The 22,445-nt window shown below is 38.3% G+C and overlaps 1 protein-coding gene across 2 annotated transcripts in view; it reads left to right on the top strand.

Moving 5' to 3' along the window:
- The window catches only part of SNX3 (sorting nexin 3), a 39,891-nt gene extending 38,098 nt beyond the window's left edge, over positions 1-1,793 (top strand). For both annotated transcript variants that reach the window (XM_001368385.5, XM_016431228.2), the window contains one exon: positions 1,034-1,793. In XM_001368385.5, the coding sequence (XP_001368422.1) occupies positions 1,034-1,139 (106 nt within the window). In that variant the 3' untranslated portion in view covers positions 1,140-1,793. The remainder of the gene's footprint in view (positions 1-1,033) is intronic.
- The last annotated feature ends 20,652 nt before the right edge of the window (positions 1,794-22,445 follow it).

Raw genomic sequence — 22,445 nt, 5'->3', positions numbered from 1 at the left:
TGTTTTGCTTGGTTAATTTATGCAAATTACCACTGAAATTACAGCATTTTTTAAAAATGCAGTTTTACTTGTGTGGATCTTTCTGATTTAAGGTATGTTCTGTCATGAACAATAAAACTTACAATGCACTTGCAATCATTTTGTTTGATTGCAGATGGAGGCATTATCAGCATGTCTTGTGTAAAGGTGCACGTTTTTCTTTAATTTTCATGGTAAAATGTATTCTTTTGAAACTGTAAGAATACTTAGGATTGTTTGTCTCAATTTGGTTTTTTACTTTAGAAACCCTTAATAGACTACATACCAGAATTTCTAGCCATATATTTCATTCCCATTTGAATTATAGCTCTTTTAAAAATGAAGGTAATAGGAAGATTTATGAAAGGAAAAAAGGACTGACTATAATTGAGCATTGGCCTTAATAAAGAGCTCCATCAACTTACTGTTAATGATAAGCATTTCTCCCTTTAAAAATGATCTTATAGAAATATGCTTGTGTTACATATATTCAATGGTTAAAGGAACTTGGAGAGTTTTGATCCCTAGTAACTTGAGAATATACTTGATAAGCAAAAATACTCAAAACAAAACAAAGATTGTTGCAAAAAGCTGAGAACAATCTCTTTAGTTTCTTAGCACAGTTAATGTTTGCTCTCTTTTGTGAACATGCTGCTCTTTTGGGACAGACATTGAAACCCTGAGACTTTTTCAGTAACCATGTAGGGAGATAATACAAAAGTTGAACAGCCCTATTTGTGATCTCATCTACTTTAGTAGTATTAGATATGTTAGTAGATCTCAACTTTAATGTGAAGAAAGAGAAAGAGTAGTATACTTTGAATTTTTTTTTAATATATGCACTGGAGTTTTTTGTCATTAAAGACTTTTTCTGGATTTGAGGGAAGGTGTTGAATGATGCTGCTTTTTAATGTTAAAAAATAAGTGTCTGTCTGTATTGGGCCAAAACATAGTTTCTTTTCCCCTTTTTCATGAAATCCTGTAAATTGAGTCTTTTTAAAATTTTTATTCCTAGGGTTGCCGGCCACCCCTTGGCACAGAACGAACGCTGTCTTCACATGTTTTTACAAGATGAAATAATAGATAAAAGTTATACTCCATCCAAAATCAGACATGCCTGAATGCTGTAAAAAATCTGTGTAAAAATAAACAAAACTATTACCATGAATATTAGTGATTCATACGCACCGGTGAAGAGGTTCTCGCTAATTTTAGCATGCTGCACAAAAATGGGCCAATAAGCCTCCAGTATACTAACACTCATTATGATGCTCAGTTTTGCTTTGTTTTGGCAGTTAAAACAAATTCATTTGCTTTAGCAAAAATCCCTCTTTTGACCTTTAAAAAAAATAGCTCTTGAGTGCTGTTTTAATTCGGTGCACACTACTGCATAGCCCCACAAACATGTCCCCCTCGATGATCTGCTATGTCCCAACTAAAGTTACTGACTTGGCCTTTACTGGAATTTGCACAGTTTTTCGTGTCACATCTGCTTCTTGTATCTGATTGCCTAGAATGTTTCTCACGCTCTTTTTTGATATGCAGTGTCACCTGTTATAATTTATGTGTAGAAGCATAAAGCAGTTGTTTTCCAGTATCCCACATGTGAGAGAAACACTCATGTGCAGAAAGTATCTTCCTTCAGGCTTGTAAAACACTTTCTATGGAAGACTAATGAGGGAAATCTTTATATTCTGTATAAAAACAATCAAATTTATATACTAAAATCATTTGTCTAAAAATTTAAGTTGTTTTGAAATAAAAATGAAAATGCATTTCTAATGTGTATCGATTATTGCTTTGCTTCAGGCCTTCCTTTATGGTTTTATTACGCCATTTGTTGGGAGGGATTATTTACTAATTATATACTCCTGTAACTTCACTCCTCTTAAAAAAAAGTGGTGATATCAAATATGCTGCTGCCTCTGAATGGGGTAATTTTTAAAACATTGCAGTGCATTTTAAAAAAGCACTGCCTTTTAAGGTTTATTGAATAATTTATGAAGTGCTTACTTGCAAAATACTATGTAACCTCAAGTCATTGTTAAACAAAATAAATAAACCTTTGAGCTACGCATAATGCGTCTTTTTTCCCCCCCATTTAATTCTAGCTAACTAGAGTAACTTGTTTGAACTACATTTGGTAGTCACAGTCTTTTTTCCTAAATCTACTAAGCCATGCTTCCTCTCTTAATATTTGAGTAGCACTCTGCATGAAGTGGGGAAAGCTGTGGACAAAAATGATACTTTACTGCTGGGCCCTGGCCAATTCATAGTAGGTATAATGCACATTCCCAAAATTCTGGAGGAGGGGGAGCTCCAGGATCCCTTTATTCATTGGGAGATAATTACCTAAACTAGATGATAAAATGGATATCCTGTACTAATGGGCTACAGCAACATGTGAATCCTGTAGTAAGAGCCAAGTTGGTCTTATTAGTGCAAAGGTAGAAAGGGGAGTGAGTAGGACCCCAGACCATTAATACACCAGGATCAGCTACAGTAGGTCCTCCTAGTGCAGAGGCACCCAAAAAAAGGTGAGCCAATTTCAGATATATATCACTAAAAGATGCTGATTGCCTTGTTAAGGGCCTTTGGGGTGTCTGCTGCCATACTTATGGGAGTTACTTTGGAGGTTTGTGGCATCTGTCATTGTTACAAGGCAGTTGATTTGCAGCAAAGTGGAATACTTCTTGGCATAAGTTTTGAAGCCCCTTTAATTTAAATAAAATTTTCATTACGTTTAATAAATCAAGTCAAGTCTTTATCTGATGGTATTATTCATTCTTGTATCAGGAGTACATTTCAGCACCCTGATATAGGGTTAATATGAAGAGAAGCACATTGGAAGTGCACCTGTAATAACTTATAAGAAACACCTGTCAAGCAGAAGAAAGCAACTGATAGGAGATAGGAGAAAAAGGTTCCTGGAAAAAAAGACCTTTAAATTATTCAAAAGGATATTACCCTTCCCAAAGCAGGACCACATTACAGGAAAAGATGTGAGGTAGTGAAATAATATAGTGTACTGGGGGCAATGAGGTAGATCTGCACTATGCCAACCCTTGTGCTTGACCTCAATTTAAAAAAATGCCCCCCCCCCCTTTTTTTAATGAACAAAATAGATTTTCTCTCCCTCTCATCTCCAATTGAGAAGGAAAAAAAGGAAAAACAAAACTTTTAACATGCACATGAAGAACTGGCAAGTATTCACAATCACATGAAAAAGTGCTCCAAGTCACTAATGAGAGAAATGCAAATCAAAACAACCCTGAAGTTTTAGGGAAAATGGTAACAGTCAAAGTTGAAGAAACTGGAGCATTCTAGACACACTAATAGATTGTTTGGGGAGCCTTGAAATGGTACAACCATTTTTGGAAATCAATTTTCAAATAAAGTGACTAAAATATTCATACCCTTTGAACTTAAAGACTCTATCACTGGACTTATACCCTCAAGGGAGCCATCAGTAAGAAGAAAAGTCCAGGGGCAGCTAGCTGGCTCAGTGGACTTAGAGCCAGACCTACAGACAGGAGGTCTTGGATTCAGTCCTCTCTTCAGATGCTGTCACAATCCCCTTTTCTTATCCTTTACCATTCTTCTGCCTTGTAACCAATACATAGTATTGAGTCTAAGATGGAAAGTAAGGGTTTAAAGAAAAAAAAAAGACTATATACTTCAAAATATTTCTAGCAGTACTTTTTGTGATTGCTAAGAGTTGAAAGCAAAGTGAATGCCCATTGATTGGGGAATGGCCAAACAAATTGTGGTACATGGATGTAATGAAATAGTACTGTGCAGTAAATGATGTGATGAATACCATAGAAGCATGGAAAAATCTACATGAAATAATGCAGAGAGAAAGCAATAATATATACAATAATTATAACAATATAAATGGAAAGAACATCACATCAAAAACACCAGTGATGGGGGTAGCTCAGTGGATTGAGAGCCAGGCCCAGACAGAGATGGGAGGTCCTGGGGTTCAAATCTGGTTTCAGACACTTCCAAGCTGTGTGACCCTGGGCAAGTCACTTGACCCCCATTGCCTAGCCCTTATCACTCTTCTTGGAACCAATACCCTGTATTGATTCCAAGTCAGAAAGTACAGGTTTAAAAAAAACAACACATCAGTGATATAACAAAATTATAAAGATCAAACAGGATTCATGAAGAGATGAGAAGACAACTTCCCTTCTGGAGGTGGGAGGTACTGAGGTGGTATACATTGCACATGTTTTCAGATGTTTTCAAAGTATTGGTCAATTGTGCGGCCTTTTTTTTTTCCTTTCTTAAATGCTATTTATCATATGAAATTGCTCTGGATGGGAGAAGGCGGTGATGTATGAAATAAAAAATATCAAAATCTTATTTTGAAAAAGCACATAGTTAAGCAAAGCAAATTTTTCCATTGGGCAAAGCATGTCAAATTCCACATCCCAAGCCCATCACCTCTCAGGAGATGTGTAACATTTCATCACTGGTCTCTGGAATCATGGTTTGGCATTGTGTGGGGCAGAGTTCTTAAGGTTTTCAAAATTGGTTTTAACAATGATGGTATAAATTGTTCTGCCCATTTCACATTGCATCAGTTCAGGTCTTCTCAGGTTTCTCCAAACTATCACGTTATTCCATTATATTCATATGACACAATTTGTTCAGCCTTTCCCAATGGCTGAGCAGTCCTTTGGTTCCCAATTCTTTACTACTATAAAAAGAACTGCTATAAATATTTTTGTGTATAGTATTGATCCTTTAAAAAAATTTAAAGTTCTATTTCTGTTATAACAAGTTATTTTCTCCGTCTCCCACCCTCAACTGCTTTGAGAGGAAAAAAGAAAACATTTCTTTGTAATAAACATGCAGCATAGTCAAGCAAAACAAATTCCCTCACTGGCTGTGCTAAAAATAAATAAGCAAATAATAAATGCATGTCTCATTCTGTACCCTGAATAAATCTCCCTTTCTGTCAGAAGGTAGATGGCTTTTTAAAATTGACATTTTGGAATCATGGATGATCATTATGCTGACAATAGTTCTTCTAAGCTTTCCTAGTTTATCTTTACATTGCTGTTAGTGTACAAATTGGGAGATAGGCCTAGTAGTTGGCCTGACTTTCTTAATCTGCATATCCAGGCAGCAGTAAGAGCTCGGTTCACATGCTATCATTTCCTGCAAGCTGTTTCAGGACCAACGTTAACCTTAGGAAAAACTAGTATCAAGATTACCTTGTCAAATACCCTATTTTTAAGTGAGACCAGGTGGCCAGCGGAGTTGGGAATGGGGGAAAGCTGGGAACGCATTAGGACTTGCCTTGGATTTCAGTATCTCAACATTGGAAAGGACCTCAGAAGACAGCTTTGTCCAAGCCATAGCTAAAAGGGAATCGCCTAATAGGTGCTCATACAGTTTTGCCTTGAAGATGCTTGGTGAAAAGGAAATCATAGCTTCTCGGGTGGGCCATTTCATTTGAAGAACTTTAGTTTTATCTCTTTTTCCTTGCCATGTGCTTGAATTAAAAAAATTTTTTTCCCTGAATTTTCCCTCTGCAGTCCCTTATTATAGCTCTTTTGCCTTGGAACCAATACTTAGTATTTCTTCTAAGACAGAAAGTAAGGGGTTTTTTTTGGGGGGTGGGGGGAAATTATGAGGTTAAGTCTTGCATGATTTGTTCTTTCCATCCTTGCTTTTTCTCCATGCCCACTATCCTAATGATAGATTCTAGAAATTTGTCAAGAATTGAAGTTAAGCTCTCTGGCCTATCTATAGTTTGCAGATTCTACTTTCCTCCCTCCCCTTCCCTTACTCTCCTCCCCACCCCCACCTCTCTCTCTCCCTCTCTGTTTCTCAGTCTCTCTGTCTCTCTCTCTCTCTCTGTCTCTGTCTGTCTGTCTGTCTCTCTCAGTCTCCCTCTCTGTCTTTGCTTTGTCTCAGCTTTTTATTTGAGGGCAAGGATGAGCAAGGCATTGGCAAAGGGTCCATTTCATTATTGTCTTTAAAAGTGTCTGATGGTACTACCAAACACTTGGAAATGCCCCCCCCCTTTGGTAGCTACTTTGCAAGTGTTCCTGATATCTGGGTTCTCAACATGGGGGTCCCGCTATAATGGACCATTATAGTCTTTGGGGGCTAGCCTAAGGGGAGGACGTTTTGATTTGCAGACTTGGATATTCCCTGTGAGAGAATGAGAATGACAATCCAGATTTTGAGCAAAGATAGTGGTGCTCTTGACTGCAATGAGTTTGATTATTGAACAGGAATTATTATTGATGGACTGTTGGTGATAGATCTGATTTTATAGTAAGAGAGAAGTCCCAATTATTGGTAGGTTTAATAGTGGAGCTGAATCCACTTTAATTTTTAGGATTGAGTGTATGCTAATCATTTAGTAGCAGAGTTAGAAGAATATGTCTTTGTAGGAATAAAAATAGATATTCAGTTTGAATTCATAGGCTTTAGTTCTCTTTTCTGATAGCTGGCTGGTAAAGAGACTTCCCTGTTCCAGCAGCACCAGCAACATCAAGCTCTTGAAACCACAGAGTTCCCCTGACAAATCCTCTCTGAAAAATGACACTAGAGGGAAAATTGAATGTAAAAAGCCTTAGGAAGCACCCTAGACAAATGGCTCCAAGGCAGAAGAGCAGTAAGGACTAGGCAATGGGGTTGAAGTGACTTGTCCAGGGTCACACAGCTGGGAAGCGTCTGAGATCCTATTTGAACCCAGGATCTCCTGTCTCTGGTGCTACTGATGCCCTGAATCACCTAAGCTGCCCCAACTTTGTATGCGTCTTGAACATATTAAAGTCAGTGTACTCAGAAGATCTCTTCCCAATCTTTACAACAATAGGGAAGTGGGGGGTGGGGGATGGGTTTAGAGGGGAAAATACTATAACGTAATATAGTCTGTAGTGCAGACTCTGGCCATCGATGCCTGTTCATGCTGGGTAGATCGTTCAGTTCCAACAGAAATAGAAAAGGGTGTGTGTGGGGGTGTCAGAATGCAGAAAGAGAGCAAGAGGGAGGAAAAGTTGCCTCTACAGCTTGCTGCGGCTGCCTGGGCTGACTCCCGGATGGAGCCCTGGGAAACCAGTGAGAAGAGAGGGTGAAATCGGGATAGTGGGGGAGCCGCGATCCCAAGGGCGGGACGGGACCTCGCTTGCTCGCCCTAGTGCACACTGCGGCATCCTGGGAAGCCTCTGCTCGGGTCTGCCGTTCCCCAGAGGTCTTGCTGTACTTCTCATTCTGGTGTGCCAGTTTGGGACCAAGAGCAGAAGAGGAAGAGTGCATATGTGTACGTATTTGTATCTTCGTCCCCCGTCTTTCTGTGTGCGCATGTATCTGCACATGGGGATGTAAGCAAGAATACGCACTTCTGTAGCGGCGTCCTTACCCAGGTGGTTGGGACAGCGGACGGAGCTGGAGCCTGGACAGCTGAACAGCGGGAAGGAGATGAAAAATACCGCGTGAGAGTCGGGAGAATTTCCTCTTGCACAACCTTCTTACATTCAGCCCTCCTGCGGCTAGGTGATGCCATCATGCCTGCGTCCCAGCGAGTCTGAAAAACCATTTGGAAGTGACCAAAACATCCATAGTCTTTGGACCAGAGTTTCCACTCCTAGGAAGGAGATCCACGTCACAAAAGAAAGGTTCCCTTCTGAGCCAAATGTCCACAGCGCTTAACGGAAAGGAAGACATCCATGGACTGGTGAATGGCCAAACCAACTGTGAAACAGGAATATGATGGATTATTGGTACACTGTAAGAAATGGTGAACATGAAGAATTTTTGAAGGCATGAGAAGACTCACATGAACTGCTGCAGACCGAAGCAAGCAGATGGACAGGTAAATGGGAAGGCCAATGATCCAAATCCTAAATAGTATGAAATTATGATGCACCCGAATCTTCCCCAGGAGAAGGTTCTTGGTCCAGAGATGCAAGAGCTATGGATATGCAAGAATACGTTTGCTGTTAGACTTACTCAATGTTTTTTGGTTGATTTGCTGAACTGTTTGAGGGACCTCCCCATCACCTCCTCACCAGCCTTTTCCTCTTTTGTTACAAAGGATGGCTTGTTCATTGGGGGAGAGATATTTGGAAAGGAAGATGATATAAAAACTGATATGATTAAAAAGATGGACCAGATTTATTTTCCCACTTGTAAAGCCTTTGTAATATAAAAATAAATGGAAATAAAATGTTTATGTCTTGAAATTTTTTCACCTTTTTCTTGTGAGAAGGGAAGGTATCCCCTAAAATTTGGTTAACTTTCCTCACGTGCAACTGTTTGGATCAAGACAAAAGAAAGAGGGGGCAGCTGTGTAGCTCAGTGGATTGAGAGTCAGGCCCAGAGATGGGAGGTCCTGGGTTTACATCTGTTTTCAGACAATTCCCAGCTGTGTGACCCTGGGCAAGTCACTTAATCCCCATTGGCTAGCCCTTACCACTCTTCTGCCTTGGAACCAATACCCAGTATTGATTCCAAGACAGAAGGTAAGAGTTTAAAAAAAAAAGAAAAAAGAAAGGGATTTGTTAAAAATATGAATGTTATAATTAGGTCTTGAAATGGAGCTGATTTTGTATTTAAGGATATAATCCCCCTTCCCACAACTTAATTGATGTAGTCTCAGAATTTAGTTACAGATGATGAGGTTTTAATATGCTGACTAGGTGTTAAACTAACTATAAAATTGCTTTTCCTAGTGATCTCTTTATGAGTTTCTTTAATGAATTAGAAAGGGAGTCTGGGTACTGGCTGAACAAATTGGCTTTGCCCTTGTAGGCTTTAAATAACTAAGCCCTGGAGGCAGTGTGGCCATTGAGATTGTGGAGAAAACCAGCCACCTAAAGAAAGCCCAGCTCTTCACCTCTTGAAAGGAATATTTTCTCCTCCCCACCATGGGTGTCTGGCCTCAGATTTACTCACCCAAAGGATACCCCATCCAGACCTGGAGACTTGGTTTGAGCAAGTTTGAGGCCTGGTTTAGGGAAAAGAATCTGTCTCCAGCCAAACCAAGGGTACAGAGAGACAGTTCCTAGAAGAAAGAAGTGTTTCCTGAGATTGAGATCTCTAGCAGCAAAATACGAAGCCTGGCTGTTGGCTCTAGAAAACATCCATCGAGAATGAATACGATCTTTTGTGAGGGTTCCACAGAGAGAAAGGGACTGGACTGTGACATGTCTTCCTTATGGACATGCCTCTCTCAGCACCATTGTGCACCAAGCTTGAGTCCACCATTCAGTACGATGATTTGTGGGAGAGTGGACCAAAGGATCATGGGGGTGATGTGGAGGGGGATGTTTTGGAACATCTGCCCTTACTATGTGTAAATGCCTTTGCCAAGAATTCACTGAGTGGACTGGCTGGCTGTAGTAACAACATATCAATGGAGACTTAATAAAAGGGCAGTTCGACCCACTGTCCCTTGAACCTTGAGGTGATAACTACCGTTTGGGAAAGAGCACAGGAAAGTGAACGTTATTTGTTTTTTTTTTTAATTTTTTTTAATTAGGTGATTTAGAATATTTTCCCATGGTTATAAGACTCATGTTCTTTCCCTCCCCACCTCCCACCCCCTTCCGGTATGCAATTCCACTGGGTTTTACATGTGTCACTGATCAAGACCCATTTCCATATTATTAATATTTGCACTAGGGTGATCTTTTAGAATCTACTTTCCCAGGCATAGCTCCATCAATCCATGTGATTAAGCAGTTGTTTTTCTTCTGTGTTTCTACTCCCACAGTTCTTCCTCTGGATGTGGATAGTGTTCTTTCTCATATGTCCTTCTGAATAGTTCTGGATCATTGCATTGTCACTAATGGAGAAGTCCATTACATTTGACTGTACCACAGTGTGTCAGTCTCTGTGTACAATGTTTTCCTGGTTCTTCTCCTCTCACTCTACATCAGTTCCTGGAGGTCGTTCCAGTTCACATGGAATTCCTCCAGTTCATTATTCCTTTGAGCGCAATAGTATTCCATCACCAACATATACCACAATTTGTTCAGCCATTCCCCAATTGAAGGGCATCCCCTCATTTTCCAATGTTTTGCCACCACAAAGAGCGCAGCTATGAATATTCTTGTAGAAGTCTTTTTCCTTATCTCTTTGGGGTACAAAGTCAGCAGTGCTATGACTGGATCAAAGGGCAGACAGTCTTTTATCGCCCTTTGGGCATAGTTCCAAATTGCCCTCCAGAATGGTTGGATCAATTCACAACTCCACCAGCAATGCATTAATGTCTCAACTTTGCCACATCCTCTCCAACATTCATTTCTAGGAAAGGGAACATTATTTGTAACTCATTAGAGACAAAGCAAACATTAGCTTTAAGGCTTACAAAGAGCACTTTATAGGTTATCTAAATTGATTCTTGAAATAACCTTGTGAGGTATATGCAATTATTATATCCATTTTACATTTGGTGAAATGGAGGCTCAGGAAAGCTAAGTGACTTGCCTGGCACATAATAACGGCTTAATGATTGCTTGTTGATTTGATTTGGCTCATAAGCTACTAAGAGAAATAAAAGAATGCTTAAAAACAAATAATAAACTCCCTAGATGATCATGGAAAGATAGAGAATACCTAAATAAACCTATTTGTAGCATACCAGGCATGTTGGCATCTGGGAAGTATGATTGATGTATTGATATTGTATTACCAGACACATGATCAGACCTCTTGATGGTCATTGTATGAAGAGGGATAGGCCAAAGCACTAGCAAAGGACTGGCAAATTCATGGGCTGGGCCTTGACTGGGGCCATGATGCCTCTGCTCTGACTACACTCATTTGCAAAGCATGGTTAGATTAGAGCCCTCTATGTACTTTCATTTGCAAAGCACTAGTCGGATTAATCTCCACCTCTTTGATCTGTCATTGTCAATTCAACCAATGTTAAAACCTATGTCATGTTACCTATTCGTTGATCCACATTTCTAAAAACCTTCAATAAATACTGGGGAACTAGCACGAAACTCCCTTTCTAGCCCTTTACTAGCTCACTCCTATTAGCTCTCTTACTTTCACTCTTACTCTCTCTCTTCCCCTCCTCTCCTCTTTCCCTCTTGCTTCACTATATCTCATAGTTGCCCCAGTGCTTCCTATTGCTATAGGATGCACCAGGGAGTTGAGACTCCCCACCTTTTCTAGCGACACTGTTGCCCCCAAAGCAGACTCTTGTCTAGGAGTATCAAGGAGTTGATACTCCCCACCTATTCTCTTATTCCTATGATTTCCTTGGAGTTCCCGTTATTCCCCATGTGTTTCTACCTCTGCCTTTGAGTCATTATTATTCTCCCATTTCCTTAGCCTCCTCTCTTCACCTCAGGTTATTACCCACAGATAAATATTATAGGACTCCTGTGGGGGGTCGCTATACTATTTTAGAAGAAGAAATTTAACAAGCCATGAATGAATTTTTAAGAAAAAAAGTATCAGGACCAGATGGATTTAGATTTACAAGTAAATTCTGCCAACTATTTAAGGATCAACTAATCCCAATATTAAACTCTTTGAACAGTTTACCAAACTCCTTTTATGAAACAAATATGGTGCTGGTGCATAAGCCAGGAAGAGCAAAAGCAGAGAAAATTATAGACCAATGATATTAATGAATATGGATCTTAATCTTAAACAAAAATCTTAAAAATCTTAAACAAAATACTAGTTAGGAGACCACACCAACATGTCACAAAGACAACACATTGTGACCAAACAGGATTTATACCAGGAATTCAGAGAGGATTTAAAATAAGGAAAACTTTCAATATAATTTATAATATCAGTAGCAAAAGTAATACAAATCACATGATTGTATCCATAGATGCAGGAAAAGCCTTTGGAAAAAATACAACACTCATTTCTATTAAAATCACTGGAATGTTAGGTATAAATGGAAGTTTTTCTTAAAATAATACAAAGAAGCAAATATTATCTGTAAGGGAAGACGCAAGAAATCTTCCCAATAAAGTCTGGGATGAAATAAGCATGCCCATTATCTCCAATGTTATTTAACATAATATTAGAAATGTTAGCAATAACAATAAGAGAAAAATTGAAGGAATCAGAATGGGCAAAGAAGTAATAAAACTATCTTTGCTGCTGACATGAGGGTATATGTGGAAAATCTCATTGAACAAGTTAGTTGAAACTATCAATAATTTTAGTAAAGTAGCAGGATATAAAATAAATCCACATTAGTCATCAGTACTTTTATATATTGCTGGCAAAGTCCTGCATGAAGAGTTAGAAATAAGTTAATTAATATTTAAAATAACCAGATAATAAAAGAACCTGGGAGTATACCTGCCAAAACTATCTACATAAACATAATTATAAAACACTTTTTATACAAATAAAGTAAGATATAAATAATTGGAGAAATATTAATTATTCATGGATGGGCAGAGCAAATATAATTAAAAGGCAACCCTACCTAAACTAATCTACCTATTCAATGTCATCCCAATTAAATTACCAAAAAATTATTTTATCAAGTTAGAAAAAAATAGCAAAATTAATTTGGAGGAGTAAAAGATCAAGAATATTAAAGGAATTAATGAAAAAAAGACAAAGGAAGTTTAACAATACCAGGTTTTAAAAAGCAATAATAATCAATACTATCTGGAACTGGCTAAGAAATAAAGATTGATCAGTGGAACAAAGCAGTCATACAAGAAATAGTAGTAAAAGATCATAGTAATCTTCTATTTGACAAAATCATAGATCCAAGTTATGGGTATAAGATGTTTGGTAAAAATTGCTGGTTTAACTGGAAACTAGTTTGGTAGAACTAGGTATAAACAGTATCTTACACCACTCACTAAGAGAAGATCAAAACAAATACATGATCTAGACATAAAAGAAGATACCATAAATAAAATAGAATAGGGAACAACCACCTATCAAATTTGTAGAAAGGAAAGGAATTTATGAGTCAACAAGAGATGGAGAGCATTGTGAAATGGGAAATGAATATTTTTGGGTACATTGAATTGAAAAGTTTCTGTACAAGTAAAATAAATGCTGCCAACATTAAAAGGAAAGCAGAAAATTGAAGAATAAGAGCCATCCCCCAATTGATAAATTAACAAATTTTCAGATGAAGAAATCAAAGCCATTTATAGCTATATGAAAAAATTGCTAGAAATCACTACTGATTAGAAAAGTGTAAACCAAAATAAATCAGAGATATTTCCCACCCATCAGACTGGCTAAAATGACAAAAGGGCAAAGTGACAAATTTGGAGGGGATGTGGAAAAATGGGGACACTAATGTACTGTTGGTGGAGCTATGAACTGATCCAACCATTTTGGAGAGCAATTTTGAATTAAACCCAGAGAATTATAAAACAGTGTATACCCTTAGACAGTGTATTGCTGGGTCTCTTTCCCAAGGAGATCAAAGGAAAGAGATAAAGAACCTGTATGTTCCAAAATATTTAAAAAAAAACACATCCAAAATATATCCTCTTCCCCCCCCCCCCCAAAGCAGCTCTCTGCAAGGGTAAAGAATTAGTAACTGAGGGGTTGCCCATCAGTTGGGGAATGGGTGAACAAACTGTGGTATAAGATTGTGATGGAATACTACTGTTGCCATAAGAAACAATGAACAGACATTTAAAAATAACTTGGAAAGAAAGAATTACACAAGATCATGACAAGATCATGAAATGAGTAGAACCAGGAGAACATTACACACAGCCGCAGAATTAATCCTGGAAGAATAAACTGTGGATGTCACCTCCAGAAAGTGAACAGAAAGGTGAAATATGAAAGACTTAATTTATATGTACATGTTGACCACCTTGATGATATTTTTTGTGATGGAGGGAGGGGCTGGAACACTTGTGGATAGAAATTATTATGTAGATATGAACAAAAAGTAAGCTAAACATATCAGAGATTTGTGATTTCATTTGTGTATCATCTTATCTTTTTTCTTTTTTAACTCTTACCTTATGCCTTACAATCAATACTGTGTATTGGTTCCAAGGCAAAAGAGTGGTAAGGGCTAGGCAATGGGGGTCAAGTGACTTGCCCAGAGTCACACAGCTAGGAAGTGTCTGAGGCCAAATTTGAACCTACGGCCTCCCATCTCTACACCTGACTCTCAATCCACTGAGCAACCTGGCTGCCCCCTGCATACCAACTTCTTTCTCTTTGTATGAGGAAATGCTTCTTTTATTTTATTTTTGAATAAAAATAATTTTAAAAATTAAAGTCATAGTTCAGTCCCTAAAAATTCCTGATAAAAAGATTCCATCTATGTCCAGGGAAAGAAGTGATATACAGACAGAAACATAGTCAATTACACTCTCTTTTTTCTTCACTTTGTTTTGTTTTCTTTTTGTTCGAGTTCTCTTCCACAAAATGTCTAAGATGGAAAAATGTTTTACATTATTGCACATATAAAATTTATATCAGATTGCTTACTGTCTCAGTGAGGGGGGGAGGAGAGAGAGAATTTGACTCAAAAAACTTTTTTAAATGAAGGTTAAAATTATTTTTACATATAATTGAGTAAAAAATAAAATATTTTTTAAATTTTACAAAGAAAGTCATGGTTAGATAGCTGGGAGGTGTCAGAGCTGGGACTTGAACCTAGGCTTTCTGGATTTAAATCTAGCATTCATTTTCTGCTACTTCATGTTTCTGTGCTATAATGGGAACCACAAATCAATGTCAAGGTGGCAGCTGGGCATCAGTGCCCCACCCTGAGAGACCCAACTTGATCCTAAATAGTTAGCACCTCCGATAGGGGAACTTTTTAAAAAATTTTATTTAATTAGATGATTTAGAATAATTTTCCATGGTTACAAGACTCATGTTCCTTCCCTCCCCTCCCTCTGCCCCCCTCCCATATCTGACACACAATTCTGCTGGGTTTAATATGTGCCATCAATCAAGACTGATAGGGGAACTTTTTGAAGGATTGGGAGATTAATTTTACCTGTCTGTATTGCCTACATGTGTGCAGTTGTCATGTTACCAATTCTTCTGTCAAAATGGCAACTATGATCAGGATTATTATTTTAACCTAAAGGCAAACTAAAACATTTAAGAGAATTTAATTTTAATTCTGGAAAGGCCAACTCAATTTGGCAGATGTAAACACTGTATATTTGTGATTGCTTTCTTCATGCTTTCATTTCCTTTCTAGCTAGATTATACCAGATTATATAGATCAATCCAGTTGTTTTCACTTTCAATAAATCCAAACTGTGTATAACTGGTTTATTCATGAGTGACTAAAGTGAAGAAAGTTTTGACCTTTCAACATAAGTGGGGATTTACTCTTTACTAGAAGGGAGAGGAGGGAGGAAGGGGGTCCCAAGTCTGTAACTTTATCAGCTTCTCCTGTGATTTTTCTCTTCCTTCCTTCCTTCCTTCCTTCCTTCCTTCCTTCCTTCCTTCCTTCCTTCCTTCCTTCCTTCCTTCCTTCCTTCCTTCCTTCCTTCCCTCCTTCCCTCCTTCCCTCCTTCCTTCCTTCCATCCTTCCCTCCTTCCCTCCTTCCCTCCTTCCCTCCTTCCCTTCTTCCTTTCTTCCTTTCTTTCTTTCTTTCTTTCTTTCTTTCTTTCTTTCTTTCTTTCTTTCTTTCTTTCTTTCTTTCTTTCTTTCTTTCTTTCTTTCTTTCTTTCTTTCTTTCTTTCTTTCTTTCTTTCTTTCTTTCTTTCTTTCTTTCTTTCTTTCTTTCTTTCTTTCTTTCTTTCTTTCTTTCTTTCTTTCTTTCTTTCCTTTTCCTTCCTTCCTTCCTTCCTTCTTCCCTCCCTCTGTCCCTCCCTCTCTGCCTCCCTTCCTACTTCTCTCTCTCTCTCCCCTTCCTTCTTCCTTCTTTCCTTCTTTTTTTCCCTTCTTTCCTTCTTCCCAATATTGGGATTCAAGTCCTTTGTGCCCATAGTGTGGAGAAAGAAACCTAATTTGCTCTTTGCCTTTATGAACAACACCTTCTTAGTCATAGGACCATCAATCTAATTCACTCATTTTACAGATGATGTAAATGAGGTACAGAGAAGTTAAGTGACTTCTAAGGTCACATAGATAGTGAGTGATTTTTAGAGTCAGTATTTGAACCTGGGCCCTCTGACTTTAGAGCCATTGCTTTTTCCCTGTGCTTTGGTGTAATGGAAGGAGAATTGGCCTCATTGTCAGAAAGGCTTGGAGTCAAGTCCTACTTCTGACATATATTGGTTGTGTAACATAACTTTTTTAATACCCTAGGCAACAGAAGTCATATAGAAGGTGTCAATTTACATTGGTAGAAGAAATTCCTCACTTAGAGCTCCCTTGTTGTTGTTCAGTTATTTTTTCAGTTGTATTCAGCTCTTCATGACCCCATTTGAGATTTTCTTGATGTAGATACTTGAAAGGTTTGCCATTTCCTTGTCCAGGTCATTTTACAGTTGAGCAAATTGAGGCACACAGAGTGAAGTGACTTGCCCAGGTCAAACAATTAGTGTCTGAGGCCTGATTTGAACTCAGGAAGATGAACCTTCCAGACTCCAGTCCTGGTACTCTATCCACTGTGCCACTTAGCTTGCTCCTAGGTGTTCTCTGTACTCCCTGATATCTCAGGTCCATTAAAAAACCAACTGAACAAGAAAACCCAAATCATGCTGCTTTGATCAGCTAGGCTTTCCTGGGAGCAAGATTGAACAGAATTTCATTTTTGTTCTTGTGTCCCAAACACCTAGTACAATGCCTGGTACCTTGCTGGCTCTTAATAAATGTATTAGCATGTAAAAAAATAAACGTTTTTAAAATTGAAGGAAATTGATTTTTATCTTCCTAGCCTTGCCACACAGTACTCAAAAATAAGTTTCCTTCTCACTTCTGGTTCCTGCTAAAAATCTTACAAGAATCAAGCAGTCTTAATTGGAAGGAGCCTCCAAGGTCATCAATTCTTACTCACCTGTGCTAATAAACCAGAATTCCAGGCTGTTGTATTTGCCAACCTTTTGAAGGTTCATAAGTCAAAAGTGTGCCATAGCATCAGGAAGGTTCAAATCTCATCTCTGGTTCTGAGCTTCTCAATACTCTAGTCAATTCTCTAAGATCATAAATTTCAGCAGGAAATGCTAACTTGTGTCTGCATTGATAGAAGTTTTATTTTTTATTTATTTAATTTTTTTAACCCTTACCTTCCATCATAGAATCAATACTGTGCATTGGTTCTAAGGCAGAAGAGACGTGCACTCTTGGTGGAACTGATCCAACCATCCTGGAAGTAGTTTTGGGACCTTGCTAAGAAAGTGTCTAAAATGAATGTAATCAATTATATTATGTTATTAGAAATGATAAATATTGGAAATATAAAGAAAATAAGGGAAATATATGAAGAGGAGAAAAGAGAATAATACATATTACAATTCAAAAAAATAGCCACAAAATCAAGAGAAAAATGTATCAAAGTAAAACAAATCCAAAGGGAACTCAAAAGCAGAGGATATTTATATTAGCACACATATATAATTAACATATTTTTCAACAAATTATAAGCAATATGGAATTTGTGGGTTGGCACATAATTTTTTTTTGCATTCGTTTACTGAAATGTTTTTTGTTGTTGTTGATGATTACTAAATGTATAATAGAAGAAAAAAAAGAAAAAAAGTCTAAAATGTCCATGCCCTTTGACCCAGAGATTTTAAGACCAGTACTCTAACCATTATGTCACCTAACTGCCCGATATATCCCATATGACAAAATAATCTAGAGCAGTACTTTTTCTGGATTAGCAAAGAACTGGAAAGAAAGATGATCACCAACTGAGGAATGGCCAATAAATGGTGGTACCATGAGCATGATGGAATGTCACTGACCAAAAAGGATGAAAAATGAAGAGAAAGGTTCAAAGGTTTCAGTGACCACAAAGTAAAGTGAGCAACCCAGGACGAAGACGACGACAACAACAATAACACACACACCAACAGTGATGTAAACCAAAGGAATTTTAGATGAAAATCAGTGCTGAACAATTGTGATATTCCACGTTGGTCCCAAAGAAGAAAGGGCAAAATACCAATCCCTCCTTCTATAGCGAGGTAGAGGATTGTGGGTGTGATGTGTGTTCTGCCTCAACTTGGATGATGTGATGTGCTTGGTTTCGATGAATTTCTTTTTGAATCCTTCCTTTCTTAATTCTTTGACAAAAGGGAGGGCTCTTTGCTATAGCATCTGCCAGTTACAATAGGAATAATCATTAGTTTAGACCAAGCTCACATGTAAAGACAGTTTATTAGAGATACATTTCTTTAAAGAAATATAAAGGTCCATATCTGGGACCATATATGGAAAGGGACTAGTCCAACCCCTTTATTTCACTTTATTCTTAAATAATATTTTATTTTCTCCCAACTACATGTGAAAACAATTTTTAACATTCATTTTTTAAAAAAGTTTTGAGATCCAAATTCTCTCCTTCTTTCTCCCTCTCCCTGTCTTCTTCCTTCTTTACTCCTTCCTCCTCCCTGAGATGGTAAGCAATCTGTTATAGATTTTACATGTGCAATCATGTAAAGCATTTTTCCATATTAGTCATTTTGTGGAAGGAAATGTAAAAGCAGAAGCAGGAAGGTCCCGGAATGATTTTCTCAGGTAGCAAAATTCAGCCCCAACTAAAGTGATACATAAGCTGAGGTATGGCAGGGGGGGGGGTGTAAAGGAAAATCTTGTGACTTTCAGAGAGCACATTTTTAACTCACTTAGCCTCCCCTTAGAAAAGAACCTGGACCATAGCAAGATAAAGATGAAGGTGAAAAAGCTAAGTAGGCAGTTAAAAAGCATGCCTATGTACTAGATGCTGAATAGCAACCCGGAGAGATAGTTATGTAAATACAACCACTATGAAGTACTACCTTTTCCTTGTGGAAAAATCAGTACACTCTCCACCACCCAGTTTTCCATACATGGGCCATCCCCAGGTTGCACGTGTTTCTGGTAAAAGTAGAAATATGCTGAATTTGAATGCAAAAAGTGGGCCAGATGTGGAAGGAAAGTCAGAAGTTCCTTTGTGTAAAAAATGTTAAAAAGTCAGATCATAGGAGGCAGAGCTAGAAGGGACGTTAGAGACCACTGGATTCAACATCTTCCCTTTACAGACAAGGGAGCATCTTCACAGACACTCCACATCTTGTTCTTCCTCCTGACTTGAAACGAAAGTGCCCCCCACCCCACCCCCCAATCTTTGAATGTGGAGGAACTGTCCCATGGAGAAATGAAGGCTTTCGGGTAAGCTCTAAAGCTGTAAAGTTAGAGGCCTTAATTCCTCTGCTGGCATCATCCTCTGGAGGAGAGATACTATTTCCATGGTCTTTGCCTGCCAAATGGGGCAGTTATGTAGTCTGTCAACCTAAATTCCCTGTGGTATTCGTTGCTTAAATTTCCTGACGGTTGTGGTTCTGCTGTTATGCAATAAACAGCTCCCATTTTCCTTCCCCAGAGACAGCTGTGTTTCAGATACTGGGGAGATGGCTTTTTATAATAAAGTAGAGCCCCTTTGGAACTATGCAAGATGAAAGTGGATCCAAGAACAAATGTAAGATATTGGGTTACCCCATGGGGTTTGGAGGGAACTTCAGAGAACCAATAGTTGCTGAAGTGGTCCTTGGCCATTGATTTATTGACTGAACTTTGGAGAAGTCCTTAGACCCTTCTGTGGCTCAGTCTTCTCATCTGTCAAATGGGATAGTAGTATCTGCCTATGTCTCTTAAGAACAGTTGAATATCTAACTGCATGGGTTCAAGTTACACTGACTTACATATGCAAGCTATAGGAAGCAGTGAATAGGACTTGGCGTCAGGAAGATCCAAGTTCCAATCCTGTTTCACTTACTGTGTGACCTTGGACAAGACTTTTAAGCTTTCAACCTCAGTTTCTTCACCTATAAAATGGGGATAATAATAACAAGGTCTTCACAGGGTTATTCTGAAGATCAAATGAGGTAACCTATGTCAAGCACTTTGCAAATCTTAAAGCTCTTTATTTAAGCTGTATGTCCCAATAGCATCATTTATTCAGCACACCATACATCTCTTTTACTGCTTCTTATCCAAATTTGCATTTCTACTGAGCTCTGCTAGGTTTCCAAACACCTGACTGCTGGATTCAGAACAACAGCCTTGGAGTCAGAAGAGCTGGATTTATATCACTGGACTTCAGATTCCTAAAGTGTTATTGAGGGGACTGGATTAGAGGGTCTCTAATGACAATTCCCATTTCCTTGAAGTACTAGCTTCCTGATTTCTTAGGGTAGGGATAAAGGGTAGGCATTTTTATTCCTGTTTTACAGCTGAGAAAATAGGCTCTGAGAGGTGAAGAGAAAAGTGACTGGATCTTGTTCCAAGTCCCACAGAGAGTGAGGGTTAGGACCTGGAGTCAAAGTTAGATTCCCTGCCTTAAAGTCCAGAGCTTTGTTCACTATTCCATCATCTCTGATTCCTTTACAATGTATCTCTGAAGCCCCTTCAAGTCTCTAATCTAATTCTCTTGTAACTAAAGTAATTACAAAGAAGTGAGTTAAGGATAATGTTCCCAAGGAGCATTTAATTTTTTAAGATAGAATTATCATCCCATGTAAATCTCCAGGAATGAGCTAGATAATTCTTCAGATCCTTCTAGTTCCTCTCAGATTCTTCATATGAAATCTGTATCTATGAAGTTGCATTAGAAGAGTTGCATGCTGGGAGTGAAGATGGCAGAATAAAGGATGTTCCACTCCCCTGATCCCTCCACGTACACACCCAAAAAAGAAAATAAATCACTTCAAAACAAAGGAAAGCTGGAGGAATACATCTCACTGCGGTAAAAGGAGAGAGTAGCCCAGGCAGCAGAGCATCTGTAAGAACTGGCAGATCTTGGAGCAATCCATGACTCTGCCAGAGGCAATGAAACTGCAAAATGGGAACAAATACAGCTGGAGCCACCCTACACTGCTAGAGTAGGCAAGAAATCTACAAACTGTCATATGGCATCAGAGCAATGGAGCTATAGGTGAGCAGAGAGGGGGAACTTAAACTGCAATGAAATAACCTGCTTCCTCCTACCTGGTGGCAGAATGCTTGGGGTGGCAAAGCCCAATGTGAGGAGCCTGCCCAGCCCAGATCACTTGGTAGGGCAGGGAAGTAGCAGTGTGGGTACCAGACCAACTCCTAAAATAATGGAAAAACTGGTAGGATGGGGTGCTGAATATAGCTGGAAAAATAGCTGCAAACCTCTTCAGAGAAAGCAAGTAGGGTCACCTCCTTTTTAAAAATTTTTTTTAATTTTTAAAAAATTTATTTAGAATATTTTTCCATAGTTACATGATTCATGATCCCCCAACCCCCCACTCTCTCCTCTCAAAGCTGGCAAGCAGTTCCACTGGGTTTTACATGTATCATTGCTCAAAACCTATTTCCATGTTATTCATATTTATAGTAGAGTGACCTTTTAACATTAAACTTTAATCACATCCCTATCGAACTACGTGATAGATCATATATTTTTCAAGTGTGTTTCTGGTTCCACAGTTCTTTCTCTGGATATGGATAACTTTCTTTCTCCTAAGATCCTCTGGATTTTCCTGGGCCATTTCATTGTTGCTGGTAGAAAAGTCTATTACATTTGATTGTGCCATAATGTATCAGTCTCTGTGTACAATGTTCTCTTGGTTCTGCTCCTTTTGCTCTGCATCAATTCCTGGAAGTTGTTCAAGTTCACATGGAATTCCTCCAGTTCACTATTCCTTCCAGCACAATAATATTCCATCACCAACATATACACAATTTGTTTAGCTATTCCCCAATTGATGGACACCCCCTCATTTTCCAACTTTTTTTAGCCACCACAAAAAGTGCAGCTATAAATATTTTTGTACAAGTTTTTTTTTTCCTTATTATCTCTTTGGGTTACAAACCCAGCAGTGGTATGGCTGGGTTAAAGAGTAGGCATTCATTTAAAACCCTTTTTGCACTTTGTTCCAAATTGCCCTCCGGAATGGTTGAACCAATTCACAACTCTACAAGCAGTGTATTAGTGTCCCAATTTTTTCACATCCCCTCCAACATTTATTACTTTCCTTTGCTATCATATTGACCAATCTGCTGGGTGTGAGGTGTACCTCAAAGTTGTTTTAATTTGCATTTCTCTAATCAGGAGGGATTTAGAACATCTTTTCATGTGTTTATTGATAGTTTTAGTTTCATCTTGTGAAAACTGCCTATTCATGTTCCTTGGCCATTTGTCCATTGGGGAATGGCTTGATTTTTTGTAAATTTGACTTAGTTCCTTATATATTTGGGAAATTAAACCTTTGCCAGAGAGTTTTGTTATAAAAATGTTCTCCCACTCTGTTGTTTTCTTTCTAGTTTTGGCTGCATTGGTTTTTTTTGTACAAAACCTTTTAAATTTGATATAATCAGTCATTCATTTTACATT

Source organism: Monodelphis domestica, chromosome 2 (assembly GCF_027887165.1).
Source record: "Monodelphis domestica isolate mMonDom1 chromosome 2, mMonDom1.pri, whole genome shotgun sequence".
In the NCBI taxonomy this organism is placed as follows: Eukaryota; Metazoa; Chordata; class Mammalia; order Didelphimorphia; family Didelphidae; genus Monodelphis; species Monodelphis domestica.
Note: the sequence above shows the minus strand (reverse complement) of the source record. Positions and strands in the feature narration are given on the sequence as shown.